Source organism: Podarcis filfolensis (assembly GCF_964270895.1).
Source record: "Podarcis filfolensis genome assembly, chromosome: 7".
NCBI classification, from domain to species: Eukaryota; Metazoa; Chordata; class Lepidosauria; order Squamata; family Lacertidae; genus Podarcis; species Podarcis filfolensis.
The window spans coordinates 85,404,512-85,429,490 of record NC_139603.1 but is presented as its reverse complement, the minus strand read 5'-3'; the positions used below and the strand labels follow the sequence as shown (position 1 = coordinate 85,429,490).

Here is a 24,979-nt window from a genome sequence, read left to right as displayed (position 1 = left end):
CCCCACAGTCGGCGACGACTGGACCTAATGGCCAGGGGTCCCTTTACCTTACTATTACTTCCCTTGATCAGGACACTGTACGTCTGTTGAGGCAGCCTAGAAACACCTCTGTAACACCTCTCTGGGGGGCACCAGTTTGGAGAAGGCTGACCCCAATACCAGTGTGGGGAACATGGGCAGAACGTTTTTAATAAGTTGCGCAAGAATGCATCAGGGAAGGAAGGAAGGAAGCAGTTCCACTTAGCCGTCGCAGGATTCCTGCCTCACTGAAGCAAAACGGCTTTCTGAACTGGGCTTCCGGTTGGCAGAGCGCGAGACTCTTAATCTTAGGGTTTTGGGTTCGAGACCCACGTTGGGCCAAAGATTCCTGCACAACAAGCCACACGTAGACCAGTATACTAGATAGCACTGTAATTCTTATTGCGTAATAGACATGATTTAGTACAACAAAAACAAAACGTGTACACTTGTAAATTCTCTTCATATATGTGAAAACAAATGAACACACGTCAATCTTTGAAAGTCCGTAGAAGTATAATAAGTCTATGGTTGAAATGAAGTAATAGATGCTATCCTGTGGGCTAAGCGCTAAAACTTTTTAGGCGTTCATAGTGCCAAAGTAGTAAGTGAATAACAACGTAGGACAGTGATCCCGGATAATCTGACAGTTTTGCTGGAATCTTCTTCAGCACAACTACAAAAGAATTCAAATATGAAACAACGACTTGTGTACATGAAAGCTATATAAACTTCACACATTACAACCCATATATTACAATCCTGAAGGAGCGTCTCCACCCCCATCTTTCTGCCCGGACGCTGAGGTCCAGCGCTGAGGGCCTTCTGGCAGTTCCCTCATTGCGAGAAGCAAAGCTACAGGGAACCAGGCAGAGGGCCTTCTCGGTGGTGGCGCCCGCCCTGTGGAACGCCCTCCCATCAGATGTCAAAGAGATAAACAACTACCTGACATTCAGAAGACATGTTAAGGCAGCCCTGTTCAGGGAAGTGTGACATCTGTGTGTATTTTTGGTCTTTGTGGAAGCCGCCCAGAGTGGCTGGGGAAACCCAGCCAGATGGGCGGGGTACAAATAATAAATTATTGTTATTATTGTATGCTACAACTACAATAAGAAGGACAAAGGTACATACCCCATAGATTAGAAAAATGCACAAGGAGCTGTGGTCATGTGGATATGTAACCATTGCTACCAGTTGCATGAAACCTGAAGCATAAGTAACCATTCCCAGGTGGCACTCAGTACAGGGAGACTGAATTGCAGTAATTCAATTTAAAGGTACAGAGCAATATTACAGCCATAAGAAATCATTATACTTCTACGGACTTTCAAAGATTGACTGGTCTTCGTGTTGCTTGTGTTGTTTGTTGTGTCAAGTTTGCAACACGGGTTTGTTGTTCTGTATTAAAAGATTCCTTCACGGAAGGAGATTGGACCAGAATGGCCCTTGTGGTCAGTCTACGAAGCCATGATTCAGGCCAGGCGAGCTAAAGTCTTCTTTCCCCTTCTTCCCCCGTGCAGGACCTGAAGAAATACGGTGCGACGACAGTCGTGAGGGTTTGCGAAGTTACCTATGACAAGACTCCGCTGGAGAAAGATGGCATCACCGTCATGGTATGTGCCTTGGTCCCATAGACAGCCTTGGGAAGGCTGAAATGTCTTCAAGTTTCCAGGTCTGATAACCTGGCGGATTTTGTTTTACTTTTCGCAGGCCATCGGACAGGTACCCTCGTACAATGCTTTGGTGTACGTTGGTTGTTTAAGGAGTGCTTTTTAGCTCTGTACTGTTTGCACTTCACATTGTGGCCACCTACCGTTAGGGTTTTGCGATAATCTGGTTTTCAACATTGTGATAGACCGCAAACTTAACTATCGCGATACACCAGTATAAGTTACAGGGAACCAGGCAGAGGGCCTTCTTGGTGGTGGCACCCGCCCTGTGGAACGCTCTCCCACCAGATGTCAAAGAGAAGAACAGTTACCTGACATTTAGGAGACATCTGAAGGCAGCCCTGTTTAGGGAAGCTTTTAATGTTTAATAGACTATTGTATTTTAATATTCTATTGGAAGCCGCCCAGAGTGGCTGGGGAAACCCAGCCAGATGGGCGGGGTATAAATAATATATTATTATTATTATTATTATTATTATTATTATTATTATTATTATTATGCAGAGGTCCTGGGCTGGGGAGGGAGGGAGCAAGAGGAGCGAAAGAACCCTCCAGTAGTTCCCATCAATCGCTCTGGCATGTCCTTCCCAGAGATGGCCCCTCATGGCAATATACTGTCATTCTGAAGCCATTAGTGCAATCTTAACTTCAAATTGGTTTCAGGCCATGTATTGATAGACTGCCCACCCCTACCTAACACAACGGCATTTCTCTGTGAGGTAAAACACTGTTGATGCAGGTATTGATCTCCTCCAAGACTTAAATCATTGGGGTTATTTTTGGAAAACATAGCCCTCAATATGCTTGTTTTCTCCTGCTCTGGATGGTAGGACTCGAACCCATGGCTTCAAGTTACAACAAATGAGATTCCGACTCAACGTCAAGAAGAGCTTTCTGACAGTAAGAGCTGGTTGACAGTGGAATAGTCTCCCTCGATAGATGGTGGACTTCCCTTCCATGGAGGTTTTTAAGCAGAGATTGGATGGCCATCTGTCAGGGATGCTTTAGCTGAGATCCCTGCAATCCCGGGGGCTGGTCTAGATGACCTTTGATATCCCCTTCCAGCTCTTAAGATTCTATGAATATAAATGGAGATGGGATCAACTAGAGCAAATATTAATATAATACCATAATAAATTTTTATTTATACCCGGCCAGAGCCGGGCTCAGGGCGGCTAACACCAGTAAAATTACAATAGGGGGGAAAAACCCCAATTTAAAATGCAGGTTAAAATATAATTTAAAATGCAGCCTCATTTTAATAGTAGCCCATAGATCAAAACCATAAGGGGAGGGAAACATCAGGGTCAGACTGAGTCCAAACCAAAGGCCAGGCAGAATAGCTCTGTCTTGCAGGCCCTTCGGAAAAATGTCAAGTCCCGCAGGGCCCTGGTCTCCTGTGACAGAGCGTTCCACCAAGTCGGGGCCAGTGCTGAAAAGGCCCTGGCCCTAGTTGAGACCAATCTAACCACCTTGCCCCCTCCAGAAGCAGGAAGATGCCTTGGCAGGTTGGCTGACTGGCTCACCCTGTGACTTCTGCAGGGAGTGAATGGTGGAGAGTTTTAAAGGGGCTTGGATATGAAACCAGCTGCTCGCGTTACCCTCTGTGATTATCTCGCAGGGAAGGAATGAAACTGCGCATGTTTCAGTAGTTGCCTTTGATTGTTTGAAGCCGTCAGCAAAAGAAAAAGAACTGGGTTTTGTTTTTTTCAAGCGCTTGTTCTGCCCTTTTAATTAGAAATAATTAAAGACGGCGTTACGACACAATCCTCTGTGCTCAGGGCAAGGAACGGCGTGGGAGAAGGTTGTGGCTTCGCTCAGCTGTAATCTTTGCTTCCTGCTCCAGAATGCATGCTTCCAGATCAGTAGTATCGTTTCAGGCAGCTCTGTCTAGTTTCAAGCCCGGACTCAGGGCAATTTGCTTCCCAAAAGTCGGAGGTAACTTAATCGAAAGTCTCTGCACATGAGCTTTGGTAAGATCTGAGAAGCAGTACAGTGGTTCCTTGGTTCTCAAACTTAATCCGTTCCAAAACCAAAGCGTTCCAAAACCAAGGCATGCTTTCCCATAGAAAGTAATGCAAAATGGATAAATCTGTTCCAGACTTTTAAAAACAACCCCTAAAATGGCAATTTAACATGAATTTTACTATCTAACGAGACCACTGATCCATAAAATGAAAGCAATAAATAACTATGTACAGTAATACCTTGGGTTACAGCTGCTTCAGTTTGCGTTTTTTCGGGTTACACACACACCAAAACCCGGAAGTACCGGAACGGGTTACTTCTGGGTTTCGGTGGTCGCGCATGCGCAGTAGCTCCGAATTGCAACCCATGTGTGCGCAGACATGCTGCTGCGGGTTGCAAACGCGGGTTGCAAACGTGCATCCTGCACGGATCACGTTCACAACCCGAGCATCCACTGTAGTGCAGTCAGTCAGACAACCAGTCAGTGGCTGAACTGGGTTCCACACAGTCACAGAAACAAAAATGCAAAATAAATAGCAGAAACAGACAGGCCTCCTGAGCGTAACATTCAAAACGGAATTGTGGCACTTAACTTGGAAGCGTAACACTCAAAGCGGAGTACGTTCAGCTTCCAAAAAAAGTTCGTGAAACGGAACACTTACTTCCTGGTTTGCAGTGTTTGGGTTCCAAGTTGTTTGAGTACCAAGGCATTTGAGAACCAAGGTACCACTGTACTTGGCAGTGCGAGACACACCTGCCTCGTTCCCGGCAAAAGATTTACTGGGGCTCCCTGGACATCCATTTTGTTGATCATTCATGAAGATTTCACAGAATCAGAGTTGGAAGGGTCCCTGAGGGTCATCTAGCCCAACCCTCTGCAATGCAGGAATCCCAGCTAGAGCATCCGTGTCAGATGGCCATCTCACCTCTGCTTAAAAACCTCAAAGGAAGGAGAATCCATCACCTCCCGAGGGAGACCGTTCCACTGTGAACAGCTTTTACTTTCAGAATGCTTTCCCTGATGTTCAGTGAGAATCTCCTTTCTTGAAACTTGAAGCCACTGGTTCGAATCTTGCCCTCCAGAGCAGGAGAAACAAGCTTGTTCCCTCTTCCATGGGACAGCCCTCGAGACATTCCAAGGTGGCTATCGTATCTCCTCTTTTCCAGGCTAAACATACCCAACGTTCGAAATTAGCTGGGCGCCAGTCGCTTTTTATAACCCTTTTGAAACTGGATGGGAGACGCCACATGGCTCCTAGCATTCCTATCCCAGTTTTCTAACACTGGTTCCAGCTTGCCAACATCCTTCTTAAATTGCGGTGCCCATAATGATACACAGAATTTCAGGTGGTATTTGCACTCATGGTGGTATCTGGCCAGTTAAGAATAGTTAAGGTCTCTTCTTAGGTTTTAAAACTCCTTTAATCTTTACTATTTTGCAGTAGAAAATAGTTTTGTTGATCTTTGGGGAAGAGCTGTGCAGAGCATCAAAACCCTCCTTCCACCAACCAAAAACTTATTCAACTATTTCTCGCTTCCTGCAATTTCAGCAGCCGTCGCCCAAGTAGCTTCAAGCATATCTCCACGGCCATATGGACTAGAAACTCAATTTTTTAAAAAAGTATGAGTGAAAGCTGAGCCCCTTGGCACTTGGTGGCTTCCAAACACTTTTCGAAGTAACCAAGATTAGCTGATAATTCTGCGCACAATGCACTTTTTGCGCTACAGAGGAATTGTGACCTGTGCATGCAGTAAAGGACTGTTTCTTGCAGTCCAAGAGCAGATTGCCAAACTTCCCTTGCTCAGTGCCAGAAATGGCCACCAGGAATGGAGTTTAATCTGGCTTCTGTAGGAAAACATCCTCTATGGTGCCCATCTCGCCAGCTCTGCTGCCTATATATTTTTCATTTAAGCACCTGTGCCGTACCACAATTTTTGTTGTCCTTTTTAACTAGCCCACCCAAGAGAGGTGGAGCCACTGGTGGTTTAGCAGTTAGAGTGTTCGATTGGGACCTGGGAGACCAGTGTTCAAATCAAAGCTCACTGGACAACCTTGGAGTCAATTCACGACCTCTCAGCCTAACCTACCTCACAGGGTTGTTGTGAGAATTGAGGGGAGCATGCAATTTTGATCTCCTTGGAGAAGAAAGTGGGATATAAATGCAATAAAATCAATCCGTCATTAGGATTCATAAATATCGATTACGACAAACGCTGCAAAATTAGCACAAGAAACCTGCTTCTCAGAGTCTTAGCGGGGTGAAGGGAGAAATCCCTTAAGATGGGACGTTGCTGCGAGTGGCTGGCAGATGACCCAAGGCTCCAGGGTGTAGCTGGGAGCAAAGATTTCATCCGAAGGCACGAGCCAGCTTTGTGAGCCTGGCATAAGGCGATTAACTGTCAAGGAGCAAAGGCAGGGCAGGATTTGGGTAAAAATAGACAGCACAGAGGCAGACTGCAGAATCCCTTTTAACTTTTATTTGCACAATCTGCATAATAATAATAATACTACAGTGGTACCTCTGGTTGTGAACGGGATCCGTTCTGGAGGCCCGTTCGCAACATGAAAAGAGCACAACCCGCAGTGGCACGGCTGCACATGCGCGGGTTGCGATTCGACACTTCTCATGCGCATGATGTCATTTTGCACTTATGTGCATGTGCGAGCGGCGAAACCCGGAAGCCCCCAAACTTTTATTAGCTGCTAATCCCCATGTTACACCCCCCCAAAAAACTACATCACTAATACATGATGGTTACATCATGAAATTGGGACGCGGGTGGCGCTGTGGGTTAAACCACAGAGCCTAGGACTTGCCGATCAGAAGGTCGGCGGTTCGAATCCCCGCAACAGGGTGAGCTCCCGTTGCTTGGTCCCTGCTCCTGCCCACCTAGCAGTTCGAAAGCACGTCAAAGTGTAAGTAGATGAATAGGTACCGCTCCAGCGGGAAGGTAAACGGCGTTTCCGTGTGCTGCTCTGATTTGCCAGAAGCAGCTTAGTCATGCTGGCCACATGACCCGGAAGCTGTACGCCGGCTCCCTCGGCCAATAAAATGAGATGAGCGCCGCAACCCCAGAGTCGGCCACGACTGGACCTAATGGTCAGGGGTCCCTTTACCTTTACCTTTAAGGTTTTATAATATTACAAAATCTGGAAGAAAGAATTGTTGGAGGAAATGTGGAGTGATGGGAACGTACAGTCATATGCGATGGGATTGTCCGTTAATTAATGAATTTTGGAAACAGATTGGTATAGAAATATCGGGAATTGTGGGTAGGAAGGTGGAAATACCTAAATCAATGGTTCTTATTAGTCTGAGTAGCACCGAGTTAAAAACAAAAGAGGAATGTAGATGGGTAAAATTGATGATAACTGCAGCCAGACAGGTTATAGTGAGTAATTGGAAAAATGCAGAAGAGTTAGGGGTGAACCAATGGAGGGAAAAACTGAGTAATATTATAATTTTAGAATATCTAACTGTGAAGATACACAGAATGAAAGGGTTTAAGGTCAGAGAGAAAGAGGAGAATTGGTTTGAGAAGATATTGAATTATTTGGGTAGGTTTGAACAATTTGGGGCAATTAAAATGTTAAACGTTAATTAAACCTTGTGGATGGAGGAGTGTTAACGTATATAAAATTTTACCTATGGTTGATTTGAATATGTTGTTATTGATTATGTGCCTAGACATTTGGTTGTGGCGCCCATAACCTAGGTTGAAGGTGCCATTTGTCAAACAGCTTGCATATCTGAGTTTCTAACACTGTTTCCCAGGGGCACGAAATGTTGGGGTGGCGAGAGGATGGAGGAATAACTTAACCCCACTATTTTCTCTTCGTTTCATTTGCATAGTCACACCCTCTGCCAACCCCCCAACCCCCCGCTGAAATTAGGCTTGGAAATAGCATTCTGTTGCAGCCGATGAGTTGTGTTGTGTGTATATCATTGTGATGCTGGTACGTACACTGCTGCTGTTATTCATAAGAGTTGGGAGGGAGAGTTGAGAGTTTTTGCAGGGGTGTTCTGAGGATGAAATTTGGGGGGGAGGGGAGCCAACTGCACCGCCTTAGGCTCCTTGGAAGAAAACGGTGGTGATGTTGTTGTTGTTTAGTTGTTTGGTCGTGTCCGATGACCCCATGGACCAGAGCACGCCAGGCACTCCTGTCTTCCACTGCCTCCCGTAGTTGGGTCAAACTCATGCTGGTAGCTTCGCGAACACTGTCCCACCATCTCGTCCTCTGTCGTCCCCTTCTCCTTGTGCCCTCCATCTTTCCCAACATCAGGGTCTTTTCCAGGGAGTCTTCTCTTCTCATGAGGTGGCCAAAGTATTGGAGCCTCAACTTCAGGATCTGTCCTTCCAGTGAGCATTCAGGGCTGATTTCCTTCAGAATGGATCAGTTTGATCTTCTTGCAGTCCATGGGACCCTCAAGAGTCTCCTCCAGCACCAGAATTCAAAAGCATCAATTCTTCGGCGATCAGCCTTCTTGATGGTAAAACGGTGATATGTAAATGTAATAAACAAACGGCAAGTGGAATTTTGGCAGAAGCAAATACAGGTGTGCGTGGCTGCTTTGCCTGCCCTGGGTACCCCAACTGTTGCAGACAATGAAGGGCAAGGGGGAGGCACCCAATTTTGGCGTCACACTGGGCACCGCTGAAATATTAAAGCCCAACGTCCACCACCGAATTTTGGACGTGTGGAGCTGTTTCACTCTCACTGGACACACGTTCTCAACATCCTGCCTCCTTGTCACTTTTATTGTAACTCGCTCTACGTGGGGCTGCCCTTGAGACTGACCCAGAAACTCCAGCTGGTGCAGAATGCCGCGGCGAGACTCCTTACAGGGTCCTCGCCGCGGGATCACATTCACCCGGTGCTATACCAGCTGCACTGGCTCCCGGTAGAGTACAGGATCAGGTTTAAGTTGCTAGTTTTAACCTTCAAAGCCCTATATGGCCTAGGATCCTCGTACCTACGGGACCGCCTCTCCTGGTATGTCCCATGGAGGACATTACAGTCTTCAAACAAAAACATCTTGGAGGTCCCAGGCTAGAGGGAGGTTAGGCTGGTCTCAACCAGGGCCAGGGCCTTTTCAGTACTGGCCCCGACTTGGTGGAACGTTCTGTCACAAGAGACTAGGACCCTGCGGGACTTGACATCTTTCTGCAGGGCCTGCAATACAGAGCTGTTCCGCCTGGCCTTTGGCCAAGGCACAGTCTGACCCCTTCCTCACAGAACTCTAGCCCAATGGTTGCCATTAATTTGATTTTGAACTGATTTCAGAATGAATTGATTTTAGAATGCTGTGTTACTTTTATTGTTGTTAGCCGCTCTGAGCCCGGCTTCGGCTGGGGAGGGCGGGATATAAATAAAATATTATTATTATTATTATTATTATTATTATTATTCCTTCTCTCTTAAGAGATGAAACAAAAGCGGGCTTTCATGCGCCCGAATCTGTTTCTGCTTTGTGTGGGTGCTGTTGATTGCGTCCCCGCATGGTTCTCGTTTCACGTCGAACAAGGCGACATTGTGGTTTCCTCCTTATCGGCCTCGCATCGCGTTTTGCAGCCGGGAGCCTGAAAACGGCCTGTCCTATTTACCTTGCATGGCCCTTTTCCTCCCCGACCCGCCCGGTCCTTGGAAAGGATTTGCGGAGGCTTGGTTGGTGAAACTCCTCTCTCTCTGTCTCTTCCCCCCCCACCTAACCCCAAACCCGTTCTAAATGGGCAGCTTGTCGAGAGCTGCTCCTGGACACCGTCCAGCTTGCAAACATTTTTTCTCTACGCAAAGAAGAGAGAGAGAGCCTGTTTGCAAGATGCAGCTTTGGGGCTCCAGAGAGAAAATCAGATCACTCGGAGTCTTCCCTTTCTCTGCAACCCTCTTTGGGGGTGCAATCTTGCTTTTGGGAGGGGTGTTGCCTACAGGCTTTCCTTTCTCATTTTTGGAAAACGGGCTCTGCTGCAAGGCTGCTCATAAGAGCAAAGGCCCAGCCTGCTTTCCAGGTCTCCGTAGCCGGGAGAGAAGACAGCTCCGCGTCCTAGAAATGAACTATTTACGAGCCGCATCTGTGAAACCTCCTCCTTGGGTCGGTGCCTCGCCGATTACGCACAACCAGTGGATTTATCGCCGGCCCCAGGGGGAAGGCCTTCTCCAGGCTTGGCTGGGCCCCCTCTCTCCCCGTTCCCTTTCCTATCCAAGCCTGTCTTCGTTCGAGAGCGGGCGGCCGTTTATGGTGCAGAAGGTTTTTCATGTGCCTGCGTGCTCTTGTTTGCAAAGGGGTGGAATCAATCGGTCCTTTTGTCTACTGCAGAACTTGTGGATGATCCCAACACGGTTGCACAGGGAAATCCAGATGGATTTATCCCATGCCACATAGCACCTACCAACCCAGAACGGTGTGTTATATATCAAGTCAGACCCACGTCCCGTCCAGTTCAGTTTAGTCTGCACTGAATGGCAGCAAAGCTTTTCAAAAAATATATTTTATTGGAAGAAAAGATAGAGTGGCAAAGAAGAACAGAAAAGTGCGAATGGAAAAGAGAATAATAAGTTACGTTTCTATAAATTATTATGGAATACAATAGTACCTCTGGTTGCGGATGGGATCCATTCCGGAGGCCCGTTCGCAACATGAAAAGCCCACAACCTGAAGCGCTGTATCTGCGCAGGTGCGTGGCACGATTTATCGCTTCTGTGCATGCGCGAGCGGCGAAACCCGGAAGTAACCTTTTCCAGTACTTCCAAGTCGCTGTGGGACGCAACCTGAAAAAAACGTAACATGAAGCAAATGTAACATGAGGTATGACTGTAATAATAATAACAGCAGCAGCAGCAGCAACAACAACTTTCTGCCCTCAACGATCCTTACACAAGATGCAAGAGAAAAATGGAGAGTAAGGGGGAGGAGCTCAAGACCTGCTGAGGGTAATAATAATAATAATAATAATAATAATAATAATAATAATAATACCCCTATTTAGGGAAGCTTTTAGTGTTTGATGTATTAGAGGATTTTAATATTTTTTTGGAAGCCGCCCAGAGTGGCTGGGGAAGCCCAGCCAGATGGGCGGGGTACAAATAATAAATTATTATTATTATTATTATTATTATTATTATTATTATTATTATACCACGCCCATCTGACTGGGTTTCCCCAGCCATTCTGGGTGGCTTCCAACAGAATATTACAAACATGATAAAACATCAAACATTAAAAAGTTCCCTAAGCAGGGTTGCTTTCAGATTATTATTATTTTATGCCCTGTCATTAATGCACATATTGTTACCAAGAACCTAATATAGTTTGAGTAAAACTCACTCCAAATATCATTGTATTTATCCAAAGAAAGTCTTTGTGTATTAGGGTTAGGTGATATCTGTTTTTCAACATTGCGATATATCGCCAGCTAAATATTGTGATGTACTGATATATCACGATGTCTGAAATAAGGATGGAGCTATGCGTTGGCTGGCTGCACGGTTTTCTCCTGCGGTGTGTTTTTTGCGTAGCACACGAAACACGCATCAGGATTTGCGATATATTGCCATGTCAGAAATTAGGGAACTAATATCACAATATGGACTTCAAAGCAGTTTGAGACTATATATTGATATATCTCCCAGCTGTAGCGTCTATAAGCAGTCTGTTCATATATTGTTATGTTCAACTTTGAGTTTATAAAAAGGGCAAATGTTTTAATGCGGCCTTTCTCAACCTGTGGGTTCCCAGATGTTGTTGAACTACAACTCCCATCACCTCTAGCTAGCAAGGCCAGAGCTCAGGATTGATGGGAGTTGTAGTCCAACAACATCTGGGGACCCACAGGTTCAGAACCGCTGGTTTAATGCATACTTTTTAAGCTTTGTGTATAACTTTTTAAAGTCACTTGTAATAAGATGAAGAAGGTTTTAAAAATGGATTATTATAAATATAAGGTGTTACAGACATGCATGAACAAGTCTAAAATAATGGAACCAAGGAGTGGAGGGAAATCAAGCAAAACGTTATGGTTTTAAAATGTGTTTATATATATATATATAATATATATATATATATATATTATATTCATTCATATATATATATATATATATATATATATATATATATATTCAGTAAATTGCTTGTTAAAAAAAAAGCACACATATATTGTTATGTTCATATGTTGTTAGGATGCCAAGCCATTGATTAAGGAGAATCGTGTCTCTGTTCTTCCAGTTCATCAGTATCAGTCTCATTAGTGCGCTTAGAGTAATTCTGAGAATAAACTTGTAAGAAAATTAAGGAATTTTGGAATGTAATTTATAATGAACTTAAAAGAATGATTAAGGTATCCTTCATTTAAAAAAACAAAAAAACGCAGGCATTTCTCCTGGGGATACTAGGCCCAGATATACCTAAAAATGCGAGAGAAATATTCTTGTACGCTACAGTAGCTGCAAGAATACTAATCGGCACAAATGGGAAAGGAAAGAAAACCCCCACAAAGTTAGAGTGGCTGGAGTACGCCCACTTGGCAAAAATGACAGAAAAACTGAGAGATCATACTGATCAAACATTTATTAGGAAATAAGAAATGTGCAAAAAAAAATCTTATTGAATAGTGTAATAACATCACGCCAGTGGCAGGAATAACTTCTGTGGCAGGACGATCAATCATAAGAGAGCATAACATTGATGAAAATTTAAAAAATTAAAATTAATTGTGCGCTAGATAAAGCAGTAAATACATGATGGGAAATTGATAGAAACTCAAGAAGAATGTACAGTGATGTGACGCAACAAATATTATTGCTTTCTTTGCTTTTTCCTGATTAACCCTCATGTATGTTACTTCTTTTTAATCTCAATAAAGCATTAAAAAAGGAGGTAAATAAACCTCTCTCTCTCTCTCTCTCTCTTTGTGCCCCCTCTCCTCCAGGACTGGCCCTTTGACGACGGCGCTCCGCCACCTACCAAGATTGTGGACGACTGGCTCAACCTGCTGAAGACCAAGTTCTGCGAAGACCCCGGCTGCTGCGTGGCTGTCCATTGCGTGGCTGGCCTGGGACGGTAAGCCGGAGCTCCGTGCTCTCAAGGGAGCCTGGGACTATATGGAGCTCCCCTCAGTCTAAGTCGGGCCATTCTTCTGTCGGGAAAACATGAGGCTCTTCACCTCTGGGTCGTGAATTCAGGCCCTGCATTGGGCAGAAGCGACCTGCAGAATAGATTTCTCAAACTTGGGTCTTTTTTTGGGACTACAACTTCCTTCATCCCTACCTAGCGGGGCCCGTGGTCAGGGATGATGGGAGTTGTAGTCCAACTACAGCTGGAGACCCAAGTTTTGGAAATCCAGGACTACATCAAGGGAAGTAATTGTCTAATAATAATAATAATAATAATACAGTGGTACCTCTGGTTGCGAACGGGATCCATTCCGGAGACCCGTTTGAAACATGAGCAGAACGCAACCCGCTTCTGCGTGGTTCGCGATTTGCCGCTTCTGCGCATGCGCGTGACGTCATTTTGAGCGCGAGCGGTGAAAGCCGAAAGTAACCCTTTCCAGTACCTTTTGGTTGAATCCTAAAGGCCAGATAGAGTGGCCACATGTAACACACACAGTTCAAAATGTTGGTGCTGACCTTTAAAGCCCTAAGCGGCCTCAGTCCAGTATACCTGAAGGAGCGTCTCCACCCCCATCATTCTGCCCGGACACTGAGGTCCAGCGCCGAGGGCCTTCTGGCTGTTCCCTCACTGTGAGAAGCCAAGTTACAGGGAACCAGGCAGAGGGCCTTCTCGGTAGTGGCGCCCACCCTGTGGAATGCCCTCCCACCAGATGTGAAGGCAATAAACAACTATTTTACTTTTAAAAGACAACTGAAGGTGGCCCTGTTTAGTGAAGCTTTTAATGTTCAATAGACTATTGTATTTTAATATTCTGTTGGAAACCGCCCAGAGTGGCTGGGGAAACCCAGCCAGATGGGTGGGGTACAAATAATAAATTATTATTATTACTATTATTATTATTATTACACATACCCAGGTCTCTGGTTCCCCACCCCTGGATTAAAAAGTGTGAGGTGCAAGGTAAAGGGACCCCCTGACCATTAGGTCCAGTCGTGGCCGACTCGGGCTGCGGCGCTCATCTCGCTTTACTGGCCAAGGGAGCCGGCGTACAGCTTCCGGGTCATGTGGCCAGCATGACTAAACCGCTTCTGGTGAACCAGAGCAGCGCATGGAAACGCCCTTTACCTTCCCGCCGGAGCGGTACCTATTTATCTACTTGCACTTTGACGTGCTTTCGAACTGCTAGGTGGGCAGGAGCAGGGACTGAGCAACGGGAGCTCACCCCGTCACGGGAATTCGAACCGCCGACCTTCTGATCGGCAAGTCCTAGGCTCTGTGGTTTAACCCACAGCGCCACCCGTGTCCCATGAGGTGCAAGCATAGCACAAAATACCAACAAGACAACCAGCTGTGCTTATAGGGAGAGTGGCAAGGGCCTGTGCAGGGTTTTAACCAGCTGTAAATATCTAAATGCTCAGGTTGGGACAGAAACTGATTGAATTCCTGTGCCTTCTTCCTCCTCCTTCCCCCTGCAAAAATAAAAATGCCAGCCTTTTTTCTCTAGTTGAACCCTGTTTCTTCTTCCTAGTGCGATGGTTTAATCTTCTCTCTCTCTCTTTTAAACCAGAGCTCCGGTTCTTGTCGCGCTGGCGCTGATTGAGAGCGGAATGAAATACGAAGATGCCATTCAGTTTATTAGACAGTAAGTGCCTCTGAGCCGCCTGCTAAGATCCAGATTAATGGCCCAGCGTTCCTAGACTGGCTTGATGCTTGTGGAGAGAGGAGTCGGGGGTTGCTTACGGAAAAAGCAGAGGTCGTTCGGCCTAAGGAACACACCAAAAATTGCGAGCGTGCGGCTCGCTGGCATGGGTGAGCTCCACCCAGAAAGCCGATCGGGTGCAGGCTTGTAAAAGATGGCTGGGACAAGTTTCTGCCCCTTCTCTTGAACTCTTTGTTTCGGTTTAGCTGAATGAATCGGAACCTGACCTACAAATTTACACAGGCAAATCTGTTTGTTTATGGCCAGGATCCAAGGCCCATAGAAATTTAAACAGCAGTCTTTCCCCCCGCCCTCCCCAAAATTGCTCTTTTGCTACAGAGGGGACTTTGTAAAATGCTTCTGGGCACTCCCGCGTCTCGAGACGCAGCTTTTGGACCCCAGCCTCGGTCTTCCATAGTTGATCAAGGTAATGGGTAGAAATACTGCTTGGGTTGTAAGTGGACTGACTTTAAGGGGCAGGCTTTTATTATGACAAGCCACTCGGCTTTCTCTTCCTGCCCTCGACAACTCAACTCTCGACACAGCTGATGATGATCTCAGTTTTGGTCCTGGTGCTAAACATCTGGAAGAACTTTCTGACAGTAGGGTTCTGTTCAGCAATGGAATAGTCTCCCTCAGGAGGTTGTGGACTCTCCTTCCTTGGAGGTTTTTAAGCAGAGGTTGGATGGCTATCTGTCAGGGATGCTTTAGCTGAGATTCCTCAATTGCAGGGCTGGGTTGGGCTGGATGACCCTCGGTGCCCCTTCCCACTCTTAAGATTCTATCATTGTACTCTGCTGGAGTCATAGTGGTGGCTGTACCGCTTCATAGTCCTAAGCGGTGTGTCACATCTAATTTCCCTTCCAACGGTAGCAGAAACCCTAAACGGAGAAAGCTAGTGTATCAAGAGGGGCGTGGGTGGCGCTGTGGGTTAAACCACAGAGCCTAGGACATGCCGATCAGAAGGTTAGCAGTTCGAATCCCCGTGATGGGATGAGCTCCCGTTGCTCGGTCCCTGCTCCTGCCAACCTAGCAGTTCGAAAGCACGTCAAAGTGCCAGTAGATAAATAGGTACCGCTCCGGCGGGAAGGTAAACGGCGTTTCCGTGCGCTGCTCTGGTTCACCAGAAGCAGCTTAGTCATTCTGGCCACTTGACCCGGAAGCTGTACGCCGGCTCCCTCGGCCAATAAAGGGAGATGAGCACCGCAACCCCAGAGTCGGCCACGACTGGACCTAATGGTCAGGGCTCCCTAGCATATCAAGAAGAAGGATTTAGCTTAGCCTTGTTCTCCCTGAGAGGCTAACTTTTCCCATGCAAAGATGCAAGAGGATTCCTGTAATCCTGTAACATTGAGACCGTCACAGTGATACAGGAAGCTGCGTTATACAGGCCAGGCCATTGGTCTTCTCTAGGTTAGTGCTGTCTACACTGACTGGCAGAATCTCTCGAGGGTTTCAGACAGGGGGTCTTTTCCAGCTGCACCCAGAGACGCCCTTGGGGGATTGAACCCTGAGCCTTCTGCATGCTGAGCTGACGCCCTCTGGCTGAGCTCCGACCCTTCCCCAAATCCCACATTGCTAGCAGAAACAGTACCTAAAGAGGTAAAGGTAGAGGGTAAGGGGACCCCTGACCATTAGATCCATTTGTGAACATGAACAACTGATTCTATTTGTCTCTGTCCACAGGGGCATAGTCTCTTTAAGAGTGTTGTTTTCTGGAACTGGGATGACTACTTTATTCAGGGTGCTGTGACTTGTTAAAAAAGGTAAAGGACCCCTGACAGTTAAGTCCAGTCGCAAATGACTCTGGGGTTGCGGCGCTCATCTCGCTTTACTGGCCAAGGGAGCCGGCGTACAGCTTCCGGGTCATGTGGCCAGCATGACTAAGCCGCTTCTGGAGAACCAGAGCAGTGCACCGAAACGCCGTTTACCTTCCTGCTGGAGCAGTGCCTATTTATCTACTTGCACTTTGACGTGCTTTCGAACTGCTATGTGGGCAGGAGCAGGGACCGAGCAACAAGAGCTCACCCCGTCACAGGGATTCGAACCGCCGACCTTCTGATCAACAAGTCCTAGGCTCTGTGGTTTAACCCACAGCACCACTCACGTCCGACCTAAAGAGAGACTGCGCCAATCTACTGAGAACCAGTCAGTCTGTGTCAGGGATGTTTCGGTCGCGTGATGAGGGACGCTGCAGGATTCTGCACTAACCGATGCCGTTGGGAGGTTTAACCTGGAGCCTTCTGCATGCCAAGCAACTGATCTCCCTCCGAGGTGCAGCCCGTTGCTGTCGCACGGCACACCCACCCACCCTGACTCTCGCTTTCAGGGGGGTTATTTGTGGGGAGCGGGGCGTCGTTGCCCTGCCAGAAAGTCATCTGGGGTTAGGGAAGAACTAAAATGAACCTTTGGAGGGGGGGGGGGAATCCAGCGAAAACTGTCCGGCCGGATCCGGCGAGGATTACGGTCCATCTGGCCGCATCGCTTGGCTTGCAGCTGTACTAGCTGTGTGAGCCCTTCGTCGCCACCAGCTCTGCTCACGAGCTGCAGCCAAGCGTTCTGCTCTCAATCCCTCCTCTAATCTCCTTAGCGTGTTCTGCTAAGGCCACGGAACAGGGATTTTTCCTTCAGTCTCTCCCTCGTGCTCTTGGCAGAGCAAGGACCTTGGGGAGGGGGCTGAACGGCCAGAAACGTCTCTTCTTGCCGTGGGATCACATTCATCCAGTGCTTTACCAGCTGCACTGGCTCCCGGTGGAGTACAGCGTCAGGGTTAAGGTGCTGGTTTTGACCTTTAAAGCCCTATGCGGCCTAGGACCCTCGTACCTGCGGGACCGCCTCTCCTGGCATGCCCCCGGAGGACCTGATAACATTTTGGAGGTCCCAAGCCTCAAGGAGGTTAGATTGGTCTCAACTAGGGCCAGGGCCTTTTCAGTACTGGCCCCGACTTGGTGGAACGCTCTGCCACAAGAGACTAGGGCCCTGCGCTACTTGACATCTTTCCGCAAGGTCTGCAAGACGGGGCTGTTCCGCCTGGCCTTTGGTTTGGACTCAGTCTGACCCTTATGTTTCCCTCCCCTTATGGTCTTGATTTATCGGCTACTTTTAAAATGAGGCTGCATTTTAAATTGTTTTTTTCTTTTTCTTTTTCCCCTATCATCTTTTTTACTGTGAGCCCAGCTCTGGCCAGGGAGGGCGGGGTATAAATAAAATTTATTTTTATTTTTATTATTATTATTAGCCCCACCCTCCCACATCTGGAGTCGAGGGTGCACCTGGGGCTGCTCTGACCAGCCCTTTCTGCGGAAGAGAGAGTTTTGCTGCTGCACAGCTTTGGAAACACCTAACTGGGGCTGGCAAAGATAGCTTTTTCTTCCGGCATGTGAGGGTCTCTTCCAGGACTTCAGGAAAGGTTTTACTTGGGGTCAAGAACCTGTGTGTGTGTGTTCAACGCTTGCAAGGTGTTTTTGATCAGCACACCAAAGCTTTGATTTTTCTATCCCCTCCCTCCCTTCTTTCTCTCTCTCTCTCCTCGCCAGGAAGCGCCGCGGAGCCATCAACAGCAAGCAGCTGACGTACCTGGAGAAGTACCGGCCCAAACAGCGGCTGCGTTTCAAGGACCCACAGAACCACAAGAACAAATGCTGCATCATGTAACCTCAGTAATAGCCTTTTGCCAAAACACACACACAAACTCCGCAAACACAAACACAGGGCTTGACCTCTGAAGTCCCAGGCAGCAACCTTCCCCACCGTGCAGGATTCTCCTTGTTCGGTGCCGCCAAATCCGGCAGCGCTGGGATCTGAGCCTGGGGGGAAGGTGGCTGAGTCCATTCCCCCCCCCCCAACAAAAAACTAGAAATTATGTTGTTGTTTTTCCCCCTGTCCCCCTCTCCTCGCAGAACACTCGCCAAGTGTGACGATGGCACACCACAATGCAATTGTGCTTCTGTTCCTTGGTGCTGGGGTGTATCTATCTGGGACTACCACAGCTCCTCTTCCGTGCCCCCCCCCAAAAAAAACCTCCTTTCCAGGGAGGGGCAGGTCCCAGCAGGGGCCGAGTGGGATCGCTTTGGGTGGGATAGACTTCTTGCAGCTCAGATCCCTTGCCACTGCCTCCCCTCTCCCTGATGCCAGCGTGGCTTCCGATGCACTAAGCCAAAAGCAGTGCCACCCTGCCACTTCCTCCCCCCTTCTGCTGGGGGTGGTGGTCTCCAATTGACTTGGTGGGCACCGCATGTTATGCCAGGCCTCCTGCAACCCAGGTGGCAAGTTGGTTTTGCCTGGAGGGATGGCATTGGTTGGGTAATGGCGTGATGGGTCAGTTGCCACCTTCTTGCAAAGTAGTCTTTCTGGCAAGGTAGTCCTGTGGTCTTCTTGAGTGATCTGCTGTGATCTTTGATCTAACCCCATGAAGGGGGTTTCCTCACTCCATTTGGAAAAGGTACAGGGACATTTCTCTGCAATGCACAACAGGAAAGCAAACAGGCTCTCTGCCAAAGGCATCGTAGTTCTACCTTGTGAGATTCCGTCTCCCAGGTGCTACGATTCCTCTTTGTGTGTGATCAGAAGTTGGTCCCTTCACGTTTAAATCATTCGATTCCCATCCTTGCCTCTGCTTGCAAGGGCATCCTAGGGTTGTAGCTCATTGGCAAAGGTTTGGCTTACCTGCACGAGAGACCAAGAGTGAATTCAGGGGAGGCAGGTAGCTAGTAAAAAATGGTTTTTGGTCTGAGAACAGAGGGCTTCAGGAATGTTTGGCATTGGGCTCAGGAATTGGGAAAAGGCGTGAGACAGAGAAAGCTGTTTCATGCATGGAACGACATCTGATTTGGACATGGAGGACTGCACAATTTATTCCTGTCTTCGCCCTAGGCCTTAAGAGATCAGGCAGCTATTCCTGCAGTCGCAGGACGTTTACGAGGAGATCCCACTTCGCGGGAGAAGAATAAATGAGCATGCAATGTAATTTTGGCACCCAGGGAGATCCCGGATCTTGTGGGTCCAGTTTTAAGAGACAGAGGAAGCTGGACCCAGGAGAAGGCAGGCTAATAAATTCTCCTCTGACTCTTCACAGGTTGTGAGGAGGTTACCGGAAGCTTTAAAACCCATTTTCCATGCTGCAGTTTTGCCCTTGTCAATAGCACCCAAGCCACACCTTCGGTTTTGATGCTTAACGTTTTTAATCGCTATTAAATGCACAAGTTATTTCTGGTGATTTTGTCTTTGCGGAGCTAAATCGCGCCATTGCTGCCCGGGTGCTTGCAGATTTGCTGTGTGAGCATAGCAGCAGCGGCTGGTCCTTTACCGAAGCCATGCAGAAATCACAGCCCCCAAATCCCCCCCTTCAGCAGGGAAATGGCTGTAATAGGGAGCTGCTCACCGCCTCTTCCCCCGAAAAGAGGACTAAGCCTATGTGCCCCTCGGTGCAAAAAACAATGGTAACAATTCTACCCCCAATGCATTATGGGTCAAGAAATCAGGGGACTGCGGGGGGGGTGAGGAATAATAATTCTGCCCCTCTTGCCTCATTCTGGTTTCCCTAGTCCTATTTTGTAGCTTGGCTGCTGAAGCCCCACTTCCAAATTATGAAAATCTTCAGCAGCTCAAAAGCCATGAGATCCTGAAACTTGCTTTTTCTCTATTGCTAGCAAAAATGGGAGTTCTGGGTACGTAGCCACGTTTTGTGTGCTCTCCTCCTTTTCTGGCGCTTGGGAATGGCATGCAACGTTAATCACAGGCGTGCAACTGGTTGCAGGTGCACACATTCCATCTGCATGCAGAACTCCCTGGCCGAAGCGGTAATCCGCGTCGGAAATAGATGAATTAAAGTCCCCATGAGCAAATCGAGGATCTTTGCTTTTGGCAAACGTGCGCGGAGACTCGCTCTGCCTCTGTAAGCCTTGGTATTATTAGTGCTCTAAAGGTGAACATGCCCCGATCTGAGATGCGCAGCCCACAGAGACGCCACAGCTTCTGCTTTCCTCTTGTTTGTGTAGCAGAAGTTTCAGTTGCGTTTTTAATACCTTCGAGCAAAAAAGTTCAGCATTTTGCTTTTTAAACTTTTACGGTGGTCTCCCTTGGCCCGGAAAGCTTTCTTCCGGTTGACGATAAATGTGCAGTCCTCTTGACAGCTTCCATGCGTGGGTGGGAGCGATTTCCTGTGCTGAGAGCTCAAGTGTGCAGCCAGCAGGTTATGGGATGGAGGATGGGTGGGAATTGTTCAGCCTGCAAAGGCGTGACTTGGTGGAGGGAACAGTTTGGGGGGGGGGAGGCAGGCAGCTGCTTTGGGTGAGCTTCTACCAAATTGGGGGAGGGGGGAGATTTATGGGGGGAAAGCCTTGCTGACTAGGGTGGACTCAAGCAGATCGCAGCACAAAATACGCACGGCCTAATTTTGCGCCTGCGCCCAAATTTGGGCTGACTCTTGTGGCAGAAGCAGGATCGCACCATTTCCCCAGGATTTCAGGCTGCCAGCAGAGAGACTGTGTTGTGCGGAAGCTTTGACGCACTTGGCCCCTTGCATGTAGACAGCTAGCATGTCAGGGAGAAGGAAGACTTGGCCCACATGCCTCTTCTGGCAAATGGCTTTCATGTGCACTGCTGGGATTCCCTCCCCATCCTGCCTCCCATGTGAAACATTCAAATAATTGGATTTCCACTTCCCTCGGACTCAAGTGGTGCAAATTAGGACAGGGATGCCTGTATCGGAAAGAGGCCAACACAACTTTAGCCTGACCCTCCCGGTTTTAATTTTATTTTTTAAATGTTGCTTTTAGTTGTCACGTCCAAGGAGTGAAGCATTGGGCCTGTTTATATATTTCACTGCCAGCCTCCAGGTAGATCTTTCAGGAAGCACTTTCCTCACTTTGGCCCCTAGTCAGCAACCTTCTGCCATCAGCACATAATGTGCCCATTCGTCGTAAAACCTCATAGCCTGGAGATGCCATCTTTACGATAGAGTTTGGCCACTCAGCTTTCTCCAGAGCCCAAGATTAGTGTCTGGGGAACACAGTGCCCTCCCTCAGATTAAAAGTGACCACCATTTGGCTGACCATAAGCTTGCGGGGGGTGGTTGGAGAGCAGTGGTCAACACAGGCAGGGAAAAGTTATTTTCATCTACCTGCTGCATCAAGAATGTTCTTTAAAAGGGCACAAGCGCCAACTTTTTTTAAGAAGATCCTTTCCGAAAAGCGTCGTTCTTTCTCTCAAATGTGCGCCTTTTGCAAAAAAAATTCCCCATAGGTCTCTTTTTAGAAAAATAAAATTAAAAAAATCATAGCACATAAAATGACTTCAGAGCGCTGGCTTAGCCAGACACAGATATACCAGCATTCTTAATAGCCTTATAGTGTGGAAATCTTGAATTCAAATTAAAAAAACCGAAAGCTTGCGTGTATCCTCTAGCAGGGAGGCGGGGGGAAACATATATATATACAAATTTGCAATGCCTCTTGTGGTTTTTGTGTGTGTGGTATTGGGAGAGGCGATTTCTCTCTCCCGGCTGTTGTAAAGCAAAAGTGATCATGTTCCTCCACAGATCTCAAGGCTCTTTGCACCACATCGCAGCCGAGAGTGGGGATTTGAAACGCCCTCTTGGCTCTGGGATGATATGGCTCATTACAATGTCCAGGAATGTGAATTTAAATGATGTGTGTGTGTGTGGTTTTTTTAATTATTAAAAACGACAATGTTTTTTCGGAGGGGGGATTCCCAACTGCTAATGCAAACGTCGCAATGAAATGACGTTTTATGGTTCCAGGGGAGAAAGGGGGCTTCCAGCATAACTCCAAGGGTCATTCCACCATAGCTGTCAACGTTTCCCTTTTTTTAAAGGGAAATTCCCTTATTCCGAATAGGATTCCTCGCAAGAAAAGGGAAAAGTTGACAGCTATGCATTCCACCCCAAGGCAGACAGAGAATTCCTCAGACCCTCTTCGTTGCACCCTCAATATAACATCCCAGAAGTGATGGGCGTCGTTTCCCCAACATTTCCCCGTGCGCAAGTTTTTCCCACCGGAAAGCAATCGAATGTGCAGCACGGTGGGGGCGAGCGAGCCCTCCCCGCTGGCATCTTTTGGGGCATCGGAAAAGCCTTTTGGGGGAAAAGGGGACGAAGGGAACACACCTGGCAGGAAGGAAATTGGAACGGCTGCCACCACATCGACCTCACACCCCGTTTAATCTTCCAGGTCTGGGGGCGCCTTAAATTCCGCCAGCTTCTTCCAACACTGCTCTTGCACTATCGAGGCAACGGGGTGGTGTCCTAGCTTGATCATCGCTTGACCCCAAGTGGCCAAGCAAGGGGGGGGACAGACATGCAGGTGGTCCCGACGCAGAGCGTTCCTGGCACATCAATGCTCCCAGGCCAGCGTGGGAAGACTTCACGAAGAAACAGCTCCCACTTGGCCGTGGCGGCGGGAAAGCGAATTAGAACCTTGGTGAAATTGCTGGCGAAAGGTTAATGTTTTAATCGAGGGCAGCTTCTAATCCCTGCTTGAGGGTGCATGTTTCCAGACTGGTACTCCTAGCTTCAATATTTTAGTGTTCTGGGATGTGTGTCTGAATTTTCCCAACCCACCCTGTTTCTTTTTGAAACGTGTTTTCCCAAAGATACACCAGAGGATCCTTCTGATTCCTTCAGCAGTGGGATTTTACACGTCTCCCTTTTTTAAAAACTCGGTGCGCCATTAGTTCATAGGTCTGCCTTCCCTAATTCGACGGCCTGCCACTCCCATCAGCCCCGCCTGAGGCTTTTGGGAGTTGTAGTTCAGAACATGGAGAGAGCGCCAAGTTGGGGAAGGGTGTTGTAGGCGGAGACCAGTTATTTGGGGTATTTGTTGGTTTGTCCGTTTTCCCTCTGAGCCATAGCTAAATTATTATTGTTGGTTTTTACTATTCTACCCAGTGCTTTTATATCGGGCAAGCATCACTTTGGCAGATGCCAACGAGGTCCAGACACTTTATAACCTTTTTTTAAAAGAAGAAGAATTATTTAAAAAAAAAAAAAAGTGAAAACTTGTCTGTTTTTTCTGCTCAAGTCCTGTGTAAAACTGTCAATGCCTTTTTTAAAGTATTCACTTTTTTTTTCAGTTGTGAGAGGTTTCCTTAAGAGTGTAATAAGGCTGTCCTTGCCTCCGACCGCAACAACAAAGGAAAATTTAAAAAATAAAAAGGCTTCACTGTTTTGTATGAGACTCTGTGTTGCAGTGCATTTATTTATCTCTCCTTCCCTTAAGGTAAAACTAGAAGCTGTCCATTGAAACAACCACAATCTGACTCCTTTCCAGGTCATTGTGGTTTGAACGCTGAGCTTAGAGGCATCATAGATTGCTCCTTCTAGGTAGAAAATCAGATATATAAGCTAATCGCCAAATGGCACTTCAAAACTTAAATTGTGGTCACCACAACAGAATGTTTAGGTGCCTCTTTTTTTGCTGCAAAAAATATTATTGTTCATTTCATCTCTGTACTGCTCTATATTTTAAAGGGGGATAATCCTAAAGCTGTTTGCAACACAGCAAACAAATCCAGAATAAAATTCAAACTTCATGGGAAATATTTCAGATCCTTTTCTATGTGACATTTTGCTTTTCTCATATTTATTTACTGACTTTATAGAGCTGCTCCATAGCAGAAGTCCTCTTAAGAAGCCAGTGAGGGGCAGTTCTCAACCTGTGGGTCCCCAGATGTTGTTGGACTACAACTCCCATCATCCCTGAGCTCTGGTCTTGCTAGCTAGGGGTGATGGGAGTTGTAGTTCAACAACATCTGGGGACCCACAGGTTCAGAAAGGCTGGATTAGAGGGTCGGACTAGGAACTGGGAGATCAGGGTTCAGATCCCAACTCCGTCATGAAACCCGTGAGGTGACCTTGGAGTCAGTTGCAGTCCCTTAACCTACCTCACAAGGTCGTCGTAGGGATTAACGGGGTTCTCGCCCAGGGGTCAGCAAACTTTCCCAGCAGGGGGCCGGTCCACTGTCCCTCATACCTTGTGGGAGGCCGGACTATATTTTGAAAAAAATAACGAATTCCTATGCCCCCCCCAAATAACCCAGAGATGCATTTTAAATAAAAGCACACATTCTGCTCATGTAGAAACACGCTGATTCCCAGACCGTCTGCGTGCCAGATTTAGAAGGCGATTGGGCCGGATCGGGCCCCCAGGCCTTAGGTTGCCTACCCCTGTTGTACAGAAAGCCAAGGAAAGTAAAATTGCAAGAAGAAGAAGAGTTTGGATTTGATATCCCGCTTTATCACTACCCGAAGGAGTCTCAAAGCGGCTAACATTCTCCTTTCCTTTCCTCCCCAAAACAAACACTCTGTGAGGTGAGTGGGGCTGAGAGACTTCAGAGAAGTGTGACTGGCCCAAGGTCACCCAGCAGCTGCATGTGGAGAAGCGGGGAATCGAACCCGGTTCACCAGATTACAAGTCTACCGCTCTTAACCACTACACCACACTGGCAGCTTCGAGTCATTTCAGGATCGGCGTGGGTGGCAGAGGGAGGGAGGGGAA

General features: G+C 47.4%; 1 protein-coding gene across 5 annotated transcripts in view; it reads left to right on the top strand.

Moving 5' to 3' along the window:
* Window positions 1–23,659, top strand: part of PTP4A3 (protein tyrosine phosphatase 4A3) — a 107,865-nt gene extending 84,206 nt beyond the window's left edge. For all 5 annotated transcript variants that reach the window (XM_083622366.1, XM_083622369.1, XM_083622367.1 and 2 more), the window contains 4 exons: window positions 1,539–1,631; window positions 12,582–12,712; window positions 14,334–14,408; window positions 18,002–23,659. In XM_083622366.1, the coding sequence (XP_083478492.1) occupies window positions 1,539–1,631; window positions 12,582–12,712; window positions 14,334–14,408; window positions 18,002–18,119 (417 nt within the window). In that variant the 3' untranslated portion in view covers window positions 18,120–23,659. The remainder of the gene's footprint in view (window positions 1–1,538; window positions 1,632–12,581; window positions 12,713–14,333; window positions 14,409–18,001) is intronic.
* Window positions 23,660–24,979: the final 1,320 nt, after the last annotated feature.